The sequence below is a fragment of the Ciona intestinalis genome, chromosome 9 (assembly GCF_000224145.3).
Source record: "Ciona intestinalis chromosome 9, KH, whole genome shotgun sequence".
NCBI classification, from domain to species: domain Eukaryota; kingdom Metazoa; phylum Chordata; class Ascidiacea; order Phlebobranchia; family Cionidae; genus Ciona; species Ciona intestinalis.
The window spans coordinates 4,536,991-4,549,598 of NC_020174.2; the positions used below are offsets into that span (position 1 = coordinate 4,536,991).

Below are 12,608 nucleotides of genomic sequence, written 5' to 3' on the forward strand. Positions count from 1 at the left end.
GCGCTTTGGCTTTGCACGACTCAGCCCCAAATTATCCGAGTCATTGTCGCTTGCAGCAATTTTGAAATCGCTGTCAGATCCAGAACCCCCCGATGAAGTTTTGCTTTTTGTGTTTGGTTTGAAGCCAAGAGTAGTTTGTTTGGTGCCAACTTTTACACCTGGATGGAATATTAAACCTTTCAGATTAATATTACAATTATTGTTTTTTGCAAACCAGGTCTATCAAAGTGTAGGCTGTCAGCTCGTGTTAAAAAATTTTGAAAATAAATTATGAGCAATATTTAGAATGTATGTGTGTGATGTTGAATTGTAAATACTTTTAAAATATTTGAAAACTGGTAAAATGCCAAATCTACGCTACCGTAAACCAAAGAGACAAATTAAAATTTAGTTATATTAATATTATTTTTAATTGACCTATTTTTTAGAAACCCTGGTTTATGACATCATAATGTGAAATCTGACCTGTTTTTTTGAGTCTACTGAATAAAGATGGTGGTTCGTCTGCATCGATGTCATTCGTGTCTGTAGCGTCTGTTGTTGCTGGTGGAACAATATTGTTATGAGTGAAATTGTTATCATGGTCATGTTAGCAGGTTAGAAGACAGATCTGGTACAAGAAAATGTAAAAGACAAAAATATTTACTTTCAGTATCTGATTTCCCCTCCTTCTTAAAGAAAGTATCCATCTTTTTCATGGAGGTGTCTTCCTTTTTCACCTGTATGTAAATTAAAAAGGAATTGTAATAAATATCGCTATAAACAAATGCAACAAATATTGTAAACACTTTGTAAGCTATTAAATGAAAAATATTGTAGCAATTCTCGAAGCAGCACGTGAGGTTTTAATATTGCTACCTTGCGTCGCATATCTTTACGTAGGCGTGGCATATCTTTACGTAGGCGTCGCATATCTTTACACACTTATTTTCTAGCATGATAACGGCAAGTAAATCTCACTCCAACAAATAAAAAGTGAGGTTCAACAAAATCTTGTAAATTCTCCACCAAAAAGTCAGTTTTTGGAAAATGAGTCCAACTCTTTCAACATCACAACACCTGGTCACCTTGACCTCACCTTTTTAATAGGAAATTTACTATGTTTTTATTCACTGCGTTTTTATACCAAATGAGCCGTTAAAAGATTGTTCACACTAGACCTGGTAGCAGAAGTAACAGAATACACTAGATCTTAATTAACAACATCCGGACCTTAATCCTCGGTTTCTTCTCTTGCGTTGTCAATCTTGCTTTCAACGCTGCATCAATAACCGGTTCCACACGGATCGCATCTTCCGATGGCTTCGTCTCCTTCTTCTCAACCATCTTCCCCTTCCCTCTTCCCTTTACTCCGAACATCGTCTTCTTCTTGGGAGCATCCTCAGTGGACATCATCGCATCTTCCCGCTCTTTTTGTTCCACTTTCTGAAAAAATACGAGAACTTAACAACAATAATAAATATATAGTGAGGTGGGGGAAGATGGGACACCTTTTCGTTTAGTTTTCCCTTTCCATTTGGTAGTAAACAAAATATCTATACCAGATTATCTAAAAGTGGGCCAACAGTCAAAATCTGGCCTTAATCTCGTCCTGGACAGGAACCTAACCCACATAGAATAGAAAAAGGTGGAGAATTTTTTTAAAGTTAAAATTAATGGCAGCTTTTTTAAAGATTTTGAAACTCTTGAGTTATAAACCACAACTTACATCTAATTCCTCCATAAACTTATCCAGGTCATCCAACCACAACCGTGTCGGTGTTTTCTTCTTTAATTCTTCAAGTTCGCCACATTTTGCGTCTCGCTGGAAAAAAAACATGATTAATCATGATGTGATGATTAAAATAATGAAAATGAGGACTAAAAAATTTTACCATTTAAAATCAACATCTAGACCCTAATGACATGGACTATTTATGTCATATGCGAGAATTTGACAATATAGAACCTTAGGGTACATGGGATGAAAAGCAGAGAAAAAACTCTAAAAAAAATATCTCAAAAAAATAACACGAAACCTTAAAATATTCCCACCTGTTTTAGAAGTTCATCTTTTCTCTCCTTGCTCAAACTCCACAGAGGCATACTGAGGATGTAGTTAAAGTCCGGACCTTTATTATCTTCCACTTCTTCCTCTTCCTCATCAGATGCCCTCTCTTCAACTTTCTGTTTAATTTCAAACAATTTAAAATTTATTTTATTGAAATTAAATATTTTCCACTCACTCACTAGTAATCAAGTAACAACAAATGGTTTATTTCAGAGGATTTTAGATAAAATTAATGCTTTGGGGTTACAAACAAGCCATTTATCCAAGAAAAGTTTTACAATATAAATTCAACACAGTATAATCATAATGTATTTGTTGCCTATTATATTTCACAACAGAATCTCCAAGACTTACACAGAAAATGTTTTCAAATTAAAATTTTTAACTCACCTTAGCAATACTGTTTTTCCAAGCTTTCACAGGATCAGAGTCGTAATTATTATCAACCAACATCTTGATCAACACTTTCTTTGGCTTGTTAACTAGAAAGTAATGTTGGAGTGACAGTTGATAAATAACAGGTGTTTTAGGAATGTCTTGCTATATTTAAGAGAGCATGGGACAGCAGAGTGGGTCAAATAACACCCGTATAACAGAATGCAACATTGCCACCAAAAAAAATCTCAACTTACATATGCTGATTTTTCCCTCAATTTTCTCGACAATAAACCTCGCCTGATTGGTAAGTTTCGCCGCCTCCGCTGTAAGCAACCCAGTGAGAAAATCCTTTCGTTTTTCGTAAAGTTTGGAACGAATTTTATAAAATTCAAGTAAGATTTCGACCGTGGTGTTGAATTTGCGTAAACGACCAAACTCATCAAAAAGAACCTGGTGATGAATGAATGTAATGATTGGCTGGAGTGAATGTAGCTTGCTTTATCCTTGCATGACCAGAAAACGACAGTCGTTATAACATAGATGGCAGACGAAACGTCGGAAACACATTACATATTTTATACCAGATGAGCCGTTGAAAGATTATTTACATTATGCCAGAAGTAACAGAATATTTGTTGGTCTAGTTTTTGAATATTTTTACCCACCAAAGTGTTATTACAGCTCAGTGAATTCTGTAGTGATAGAAACTTATGAAGTCCACTTCTTTCCATTGTTTTCAATTTATCTGCTCCCATTTTGACAAGGAACCTCACAGTGATATCCGTGTTATATTCCTTGTATTCTAAGATTTGTTGAGGAGCTTTATCGGTGCCCGCAACCAGTGGTTCCAACACGGACTCCTTGTAAGCCTGGTGAAAAATATCTTGTTACGGTTGGCTTAGTAGCTGCATACATTTGCACAAATTTTGTTTCCTTTCTGCTGTATCTTAACCATCTATATTAGGTCTTGAAAAATAAAGTCAAGAAAATAGTGATGTATATTTGTTTTCCATATTTTAATATAAGAACCAAATAAATACCAATTCCTGTTTACCTGTGTCCATGATTTAATAGGAAGCTCAGTTATTTCTACAGTTTGATCGTCGATGAGTGCGGCTTCACCCGATACCACGTAACGATTCGCTTCAACTTCTTCAATGGTACCACGGAAGTTTTTGTAACTTGGTAGCTGGGTGAAATTGAAAGTTACGAAAAAATTAAAACCCAGGAAATATTCATTTGCAGGATATATTCCTATATATATATATATACATATAGGAATATCATTGAGCTAAATTACAAACAAAACATAGTAATGAAAAAAGTATACAATTGTAAAAATTTCAATTAAAACCCCATCTCCTGCAAAAATAATACACAAATAACACTAAGTTACAAAAACACATATGTAGTTGAAATAAAAGCTTATAAAAACCTAACAATTTACTAAAACTAACAATTCAAACCTTACAAAAAACAATTACATACAAAACAAAATAAGAAAGAAAAGTAACAAAAACACAGAACTCACCATAGGAACTGGTTCTTCCCCATTAATTAATCTTTTAATATTCTTCACAACTTCTCTGATATCGTGGTTTGGAACTCTAGTTGACCATCCTGTCCCTATACCTTCAGTACCATTCACTAATACTGTGGGTATGATGGGGCAATACCTTTAAAATAGGAATTGTTGTATTTTATAATCAGTTATCTCTTTTATTTACACAACAAGAGAAAAGAGACATACATCATTTTCAATATTGGAAACTTTTTAGCTACAGAGCAAATATTATTTAAAATGCATAAAAAAAAACAAGTTCATTATTTTATTTAGAATATGTATAGTTGTGGGGGAAAATAGGACACCTTAAGCACATATTATCCAAATATCCTGATCATGTTTTAAACAATTAACAACGGTCTGGTGAAGTCGTGAGAATACGACTTTATAAACTTTGAATGTTCTTTGTTTACTATCAAACGAGACAAGAAAATAGATTGAAAAGGTGTCCCATTTTCCCCCACCCTACTATAACTTTATTTTTAAAATGTCACCCATAAATAAAACTGTCCTCCAATCCACATGGGAGGACAAAGTCACATGCTTACCCATATGTAATAAACACACACACACACACACTAACTCACCATGATGGTTCAACCTTCTGGTTATCATCATATTGCCACGTCAGTAAATTCTCGTCAACTTGTGGGAAGAGAAGACGGGTCAAGGGACTGAAATTTAATTTGATCAACTTTTATTTTAACTAAAGAGGTTGATTAAAGTACAATGCACTTTCCAAACAGCAAACTACATTTGCACCTAGCAAAAAATTTTTTTAAAAACTATACTTTAGGGCTAAGTAGCGGAGTTTTTAAAAAAACAAAAAAAGAAACAAACTTTATATTCTAAACTTTTCCACACAACAAACAAATTTCTTTGCTTTTTTTTAACAAAAAAAAATTATATATTAAATTTATAGATATTTAAAACAGCTTCTCCAACTTGGAGAAGTGTATGACCTTAGCATGGTAAAGATATAACGGGGCGACGCAGCATCTTTTCCGCCGTGTAATCTTGTTCCAAACTGTCCGATAGGTTGTAACAGATTAAGGTTGTTGGAACCCACGTAGTTTTGCGCCATGTTGATTATTGTGCCCAATAAAGATTGCTGAGGGGTAGGGGTAGGTAGAAGTTATAAAAGACACCATAGCTGAGTTGTTTTTTGATTTTTAACAAAATCTAGAGTGACATTGTGAAAATACCGTTACACTTAATGTTCATTATGGATAAGGGACCTGATTGTTTAATGTGGTGAAAGCAAAATATTTTGGTCTCTGCTCGTTTTGTATAAACACCAAACACAACACTAAAACCTAATTTAAGGTGTAAAATTGAGGTACTTATACATAAGACTTCACCCCTGTTTCAAGAAAAATACTCTAAGAAATGGCCAGGGAAAAAACGTAACAAAAATAACACACGTCCACCAGAAAAGTTACCAAAACCAACACAAGAAAAAAACAAATTATTTGTTTTACCTCTCCATGATGGTAAGCTGATAATTCAGCGACGGAGCCAGCTAACTGGGCGACTTTCACTTCCCGTTTGTCGTTACGTCGCAGACAAGTGTACAGAACTTTTCGCTGGCCAGGTTTTAAACCTAAAGTGAAGAAATTAAGATAATGAGATAAATCAACTTAAAGTTAGAAAACTAGTTTTCTAAAAAATGGCACCGAGAATGTTAAAATTTAGTATATTCAATTTTTATATTTATATGCCAAATGCGGAGAGCAAAAAAAATTTTTTTTAAAGGAGTTGTTAAAAAATAAAAAGCTTGTTTAAAATAGTTTGAAATAAAGGCAAGTCTTGTATAACCATATTCATAATCAAATATGTTTTTACTGTATAATGGTGAGGTCCAACAGCAAGCATGTCAATACCTTTGGGACCTGGGATGCAAGATATAGTTGCAGGTGGCCCTTTGTCCCACCTAAATCACTTACCATCACATAACGAAGGTACTGAACGTTCAAGATCAGCACATGAAAACATCACAAGCTCCTTATTAATGAAATCCGAGTACGAGAGGGTTCTAGTATCAGCTGAGTAGAGATCAGTACCAGGTTCAGGTCGATCGTCTAATCTACATAATCTTCTTTCTTCCATAAAGTTGGTAAGCCATTCCTTTCGGTCGTCCGCACGTTTTCGGTTAAAAGCCTGGAAAAGTTTTGTGTTGTGTTTGTGCTCAAAATAAGGTTCTGATGCAGTTATGTGACTGATTTACGGTTATTTTGGTACTTATGCTAAAGTTTCAGGACCTGCCACTAATGTAAGTCATGGCTTTGGTTTATTTGGACCAAAACAGAAGACCCGTGTTATAACGCCTGTCGTTACGTTCATTTATTCATATAAAGTTCAACCAACCATATCAATACAGCCGTCATCACCAGCTCCAGAATATCGGAATCTGACACGATGACGCAGCATATCTGCAAAGTATGACTTAGCTTCTTTTGATGTAGACGTTCCCAGTCCTGAAATTGTGATGTAACAATCCTTAAATTTAAAATACCAATCTTGTATAGTATATATATATATATATATATAGGTTGTTTTTTCTTTTTATATATATTGATATGTATGTGTATTAACAGAAATAGTGCTAAACAAAAATGTGCATGATACCAAAACTGGTGTTTTCCCAAATAGTAAAAAATAAAAACCTTTGTAGTATTTCACTTTCCAGGACTTTGGATTTTCTATCGTGTTCTGCCAGTCTTCAAACTCCGGGATTGTGTAAAAACAAAGAACTTGACTTCCCTTTGTCACTTTAACAATGGGGGTGATGAATTCTTCAAGCATTCTAAAATTTTAAATTTAAACTAATGAAACAAAATCATAAATTTGTAGTTTACCTAATAGCAAGCCTAATGAAATATAGCAACCATTTGGTTTATTGCTTTTTGGCTTAATATTTTTACATTTTCGCTTCATTAAAAAACAAGCTCAATGAATCCTACTGCCACATATTTTGGTGGGTCTTATTGTAACTGAAATGTAAGATAAAAAACCTGCTAAATTTTGGGGCCTGTAAATATAAATACCTTCTCTGTAGCATTTTTGGCCAGTTAGTGTGAATGAAATTGATCAACAATCCTTTGATGTGAGAGCCATCATGATCCTGGGCATGGAAAAAGTAAATTATTTAACTGAATATAGTGATAATAAGACAGCGAAATATAACAGATAAATCATAAATTTGTGAACCAATTCTAGCCATACACTGTTTTATAGTTAACTGTGAAAATACATTTGTTTTCCCAAAAAATCTTTTTCACCTGATCTGTCATTATCATAAGTTTTCCGTATCTCAATGATTTTAAATCATCGTCTGTTTCGTATTTCTTGTTGTATTTAAGCCCCATTATCTTGATTATGTGGTTGATTTCTATGTTGTCCATTATCTGTACGTAGAGTAGAAAGAATTATAATCAAAATCATCACCCTGACCCATTGGCCATACCATTAAAAAATGTTTAAAAAGAACTACTTTTATAATTTATAAAATTTATATTTATATCTATTTTATCAAGCAAGGGAGTCTAAAGACTTTTGCTAAGGAAATCATGTTTAGTCATAGCTTGAAGGTAGGTCTGTAATCTCTCAGGCCTTTCAAAAATAGGGCACCCCCATGCCAAAAAAAATCATTTTTATAGACCAAATTCTCACTCACCTGTTTATGCGATGCATCCCTTACATTGAGAAGTTTACCACGCAGCGGAAATACTCCGTACTTATCCCTACCAATAACAGAGAGTCCTGACACGGCCAATGTTTTGGCAGAGTCCCCCTCCGTTAATATAAGTGTGCAATCAAGGGAATGCCTCGTGCCGGCATCATTTGCGTCATCCAGCTTTGGTACACCTGCATATGTGAAATATATTGTAGAAGATATATTAAAGAACAAAATTGGAACCCTTATTTTTTCTGCATGTGGCACTGATAGTTTGGAAAGAAAAAGAATTTTATTTGCAGGTAATATTAAAACCAAGTGTTTTATGCAGTATGAGGACCAGAGTAAATACTTCTATAACATTTGACAGGAAGGGTCTAGATTCCTATGAAACCTCACCTTTAAGTTTATTTGACTTTCCTGCTGATTTCTTCTGTAGTTGACTCTGAGCTTTAAATTTCACCCAGTTCATAATGTTATCCACGATCCCACTGCTGCTGGCCTGCATGTGAAAAGGGAAACAAATATTGCATTGTAGTTTTTTATTTGCGTTTTTGCAAATAAAGAATAAACTGTTTTAACACTGTTTATTGTTTGGAAATAAAGAAAGGTCACATACTGTTGATGAAACTGCATTAAACTGACCATTTTTAAAAACTTTTCTGTGAGGTTGCACTTTGAACCAAACTTCTTTGCTTGTAGTGTCATATTTTCCTTGGTTTGAGAATCAAATGTTGGATTCTCGATAAGACAGTTCACGAATAGCCAGCAATGATTTTTAATCTAAAAATCAAATTTTAATTTTTGAGTTGGTGTCGTTGTTGCTATTTTTTGGGAAGCAAAAAACTTGAAAATGTGATGAGATCCATGCAGTAGCACCCTGGTGTATAGTGTAAAAAGCCAACTCTGGCCTATATACCCTTTCCAAAGACGCCAAACTTTTTAAATGCAGGGAAGGTACAATCCTCTGGAACAATTTAATTACATTGTTTAGTGATAAATGCAATGCAGAAATTTACAGGGTTCACCTGCCTACCCTGCCACCACTGGTTTGGCGCCTAGGTCCTGGTATGCCTCATTGTAGGACCTCAGCCATACAGAATAAGTCAGTTTTTCTCACTCACCTGGAAAGGCTTAACCTCCACACCTCCTTTGTTCTTTCTTTTTACAACCTCGATTAATTTTTTCGTCACCTGCAAGATTGATCATAAATGTGGAATTTAAGAATTTTTGGTAAAAGTTTACTAAACAAAACTAATGCACATATTATAATTTTTAAAATTAAGTTCGATTTGTTAACATAATGCTTACTTGATCAATCACATAATCTGTGTGTCTTCCACCTTTAGTTGTAGCAATACTGTTCACGAAACTAACTTGCTGAAACCCTTTGTCCGATGAGGTAAGGCAGATCTAAACAATATATTATACTCAGAATCGACAGCAGTTTCATATCTTTTGAAACCAAAGTTGCTCCGCACTCCATGAGTATACAAATTCAAGATTTTTAAACCAATTTGTATTTTTGCGTGCTATTTCATTCACCCCTTGCAGTAGTCAGTCTTCTAAAGTAACAAGGCTATGAACAAAAGGATCTGTATGACCCATCACCAATCAATCTGCGGCCATTCTAAACAGCTACTAGACACCAATTAAGAAACCTTGATCTAATTTACACATATACTGTGACAGACAGTATTGTAAGATGTGTTTGATACATTACCTCCCAACGTGGGTTCACTTGTTCATGAATTACTTTAAATGGCTCCCCATTATCATCTCGCATCTGTGCCACATATAACTGAACATAGTCCTTGAAATTTTTGACCTGATGGACATTTTATTGAGAAAATAGTTGGTAAAATGTTCTGTAAAAAATATATAAATAGGCTCTTGCAATAATTTTAAGATATAAGACTTTAAATTAAATTGTAAATGCAAGAGTTTAAATGCATTATTACTCAGTCGATTTCCACTGCAGTAAAAGCATTTAAAATGAATGAAAGTATTTTATTTATCCTGCCAATCATAAAAATCAGTAACCTCTTGGCCAAAAGATGGCTTGCCAACTACTGCCCCATGGCACTCGGCGCATGTAAACTATTGTTACAGTTTTCACTACGAGTACTTACTGGTAACTTTGAACCATTTAGAAAAACCTTGACCCCGCTTGTAGACCCTGCTATATCATAAGCTCTGCGTGACAACAAAGCAACTGTGTCTTTGTCTAAACTTTCCATGTGGAATTTCTCTAGATCTGGCTAAAATGAAAAATTAAGAATATGTCGTTATAGATATCAACAAGGCTGTTAGAATTATTTTAGTAGTTAGATATATGCAAGGGTGAGACTGGACTGCAGCAATACAAATTTAAAGTTCGATTTTTTATTATGCTATAATTTCTTACTTAAAATCAAAAGAGTGTACAGTTCTATTCTGTAAATATAAAGTTATTTAACTTAATGTCATGCAGTATTTGTGAAAACTCACATGAAATGTCACACAGGTGAAGTCCGGTTTTTCATATGAGACAATTTTTTTGTCATGAGCTTTTGACATGTTCTTTGACCATGACTGCAACAAGAAAATCATGTAATAAAATGTTCCACATGAATGACATGGCTCAAAATTTAAAAACAAAATTATTAAGACTTATACCTGGGAGAAATACATCTTTTCATCTTTAGATGCCGTTTCTACTTTAAACTTGGTGCTGAAAATGTTGCAGAGTTTTGCCCCGTAACCATTTCTGCCACCTAAACACATAAAAAAGTAAATAAACAGAAACCCTTTTATGTAAAAACTAGTTAATCGACCTCACTTAAAGATTTGTGTGACAGAGAAGAGAGTACCAAATTAATATTTAAAAATTTAAATACAGAAACATAAATAAGACAATATTATGCAACTTTCAATACAAAGACAAAAATATTTTTAAAAAATTGAATACAAAAACTAGTGTTTGATAAAGAACAACCCATGCACCCACCAGTGACTTTCTTATCATCATCATCGTAATTACTGGATGTTAGAAGATGTCCGAAGATCATCTCGGGAACATACATCTTCTCTCCCTTGTGTTCAACTACAGGAATACCTTTACCATCATTCCATACTGAGATTAAGTTCTTCTCACTGTGAAAAACACGGTTTATTATTAAAATCATAATAATAATAATATTTATTATAAAAAGCAAAATAAATGATGTGGCGGCTACCAAAACTGTGTGAATGACCAAATTTATTGATTTTTTTAAACTTTTTTAACAGTACACATAAGCCAGATTGGAAAAAATTTTATAAACCTGGGGAACAGTTTGTGGATTGAGGGTGTGGAAAAGTTTAAGAAACCCTGTTATAACGACTGTGAGAAAATTTAATGTTAAGACTCCCAAAAAAATCTTAAAGAAAATTAAATGTGTACATAATTAGGGGAATAAAAATCATAGGCTGGAACCTTACGGGTTAATTGTGATTTTGATTGTTGACATTTTCGGATCTCTCTGTTTATTGTCGGCTGCGTTGACGAGAATCTCATCAAATATTTTGTAAAGACCGGGTACAAAAGTGATTTCCCTGTTTACCATACCCTCCCCCTCATCATATACCCACATTGCCTGGTGGATGAAATGATGAGTCAAAATTGGTCCACAGATATTTTAAAATAAATTTAATCCTTTTATGGGAACATATTGTAACATTTCATTTGCATGTTTAAGTATAGGTGAATGGACACATAGTCAATTAGTCAATATTAAGAATAACAGCCACAATGCCTTAAACCAGTTATCCCATGTTGCCTGAGTCAAAACACTAAGGAATAGCACTCGTGTTCAAACATATTTTGAGAACCTGAAAAGGTTTTAATACTATTAAACCACTATAGTAGGTGACCCAACCAAATTAAATGTTGGCATATTTTTAACCACAGTTTATCAAAAATGTCACCGTACTTGTGTAACAGGTTCCACAGAACCTATGTAAGTATCGGGTCGTAACAAAATGTGCTCCAGTTGTGTTTTCTTCTGATAAATCCGCTCCACAGACAATCTCTTCTTCCCTCCTCCTCCTGGAGGAGTTTTTGGCAAGTCTCCATTCAGCATACTGACCTTGGTGTAAATACAAATATAAACTTAACAGAAAAATTTCCATTTCAATTAAATAAGGAATATATCAGGGTGGGGGAGATGGGACACCTTTAGTACATAACATCAAAATTCAAAACATTTTGATTGTGATTCAAACAATTAACAAGGGTTATTTAAGTCGCGAGAGTACAGTTTTATAATTTCATAATTTTTAAATGTTCTTTGTTTACTACCAAATAAGATGGGAAAACATAATGGAAAGGTGTCCCATCTTCTTACCCTACTATAATGTAACCATCAATCAAATAAAAAAAAGGTGCTACTGAAGAATCCTTCGCATGTTATCTGACTGTTAAACCCATGTGACCTCTAGCCCCTTAATATGTTCTCACCCCTATAACAAATAACTACATTCTAGATACTACCAACCTCTAACGATACAGTAGGCACAGCGCACAGACAGTAGCGTCAGTAGGATATAAGTTTAACAACAAACATATGGCGAATATTAGGATTTAAAGGCCAAATCCGCTCGAACGATCTCTTTCGTACCTGTTTGAAAAGTCTTTTGAAAACAGTAAGTTTAAATTCTAACTGCGGTGAACTGTTTAAAACTCTGCTGCGGTTTAAAAGAGAGAACAGCTTGTCGATTCAGAACACCGAACCGTCGTAGACTATTAGGTGCTATACTGAACCTAAGCTATTAATCTTTTGTACACCGATGCGATCAAATAGATAAACCTAGATAAATCTTATATAAGCTGTAAACATCAAGACATTCATTAAAAAAACAAAACCTCAACTTCAAAATAAACTTAACGAGAAAAGATTAAAAATTTGCGCGCCAAAAAC

The 12,608-nt window shown here is 34.1% G+C and overlaps 1 protein-coding gene across 1 annotated transcript in view; it reads right to left on the reverse strand.

Moving 5' to 3' along the window:
• Window positions 1-12,318, reverse strand: part of ci-htf-1 (transcription factor) — a 14,643-nt gene extending 2,325 nt beyond the window's left edge. Inside the window, exons 1-31 of the mRNA NM_001047991.1 lie at window positions 12,186-12,318; window positions 11,622-11,777; window positions 11,131-11,285; window positions 10,658-10,803; window positions 10,327-10,424; window positions 10,159-10,242; window positions 9,801-9,929; window positions 9,392-9,496; window positions 8,980-9,081; window positions 8,793-8,861; window positions 8,314-8,451; window positions 8,068-8,170; window positions 7,669-7,859; window positions 7,274-7,399; window positions 7,040-7,116; window positions 6,659-6,798; window positions 6,360-6,469; window positions 5,939-6,152; window positions 5,474-5,595; window positions 4,955-5,103; window positions 4,580-4,666; window positions 3,960-4,104; window positions 3,483-3,617; window positions 3,094-3,297; window positions 2,683-2,878; window positions 2,441-2,532; window positions 2,035-2,166; window positions 1,709-1,804; window positions 1,213-1,425; window positions 647-719; window positions 466-543 (exon numbers count right to left, since the gene is read on the reverse strand). Coding sequence (NP_001041456.1) covers window positions 466-543; window positions 647-719; window positions 1,213-1,425; window positions 1,709-1,804; window positions 2,035-2,166; window positions 2,441-2,532; window positions 2,683-2,878; window positions 3,094-3,297; window positions 3,483-3,617; window positions 3,960-4,104; window positions 4,580-4,666; window positions 4,955-5,103; window positions 5,474-5,595; window positions 5,939-6,152; window positions 6,360-6,469; window positions 6,659-6,798; window positions 7,040-7,116; window positions 7,274-7,399; window positions 7,669-7,859; window positions 8,068-8,170; window positions 8,314-8,451; window positions 8,793-8,861; window positions 8,980-9,081; window positions 9,392-9,496; window positions 9,801-9,929; window positions 10,159-10,242; window positions 10,327-10,424; window positions 10,658-10,803; window positions 11,131-11,285; window positions 11,622-11,771 — 3,859 coding nt within the window. The 5' untranslated portion in view covers window positions 11,772-11,777; window positions 12,186-12,318. The remainder of the gene's footprint in view (window positions 1-465; window positions 544-646; window positions 720-1,212; window positions 1,426-1,708; window positions 1,805-2,034; window positions 2,167-2,440; window positions 2,533-2,682; window positions 2,879-3,093; window positions 3,298-3,482; window positions 3,618-3,959; window positions 4,105-4,579; window positions 4,667-4,954; window positions 5,104-5,473; window positions 5,596-5,938; window positions 6,153-6,359; window positions 6,470-6,658; window positions 6,799-7,039; window positions 7,117-7,273; window positions 7,400-7,668; window positions 7,860-8,067; window positions 8,171-8,313; window positions 8,452-8,792; window positions 8,862-8,979; window positions 9,082-9,391; window positions 9,497-9,800; window positions 9,930-10,158; window positions 10,243-10,326; window positions 10,425-10,657; window positions 10,804-11,130; window positions 11,286-11,621; window positions 11,778-12,185) is intronic.
• Between the last annotated feature and the right edge of the window lie 290 nt (window positions 12,319-12,608).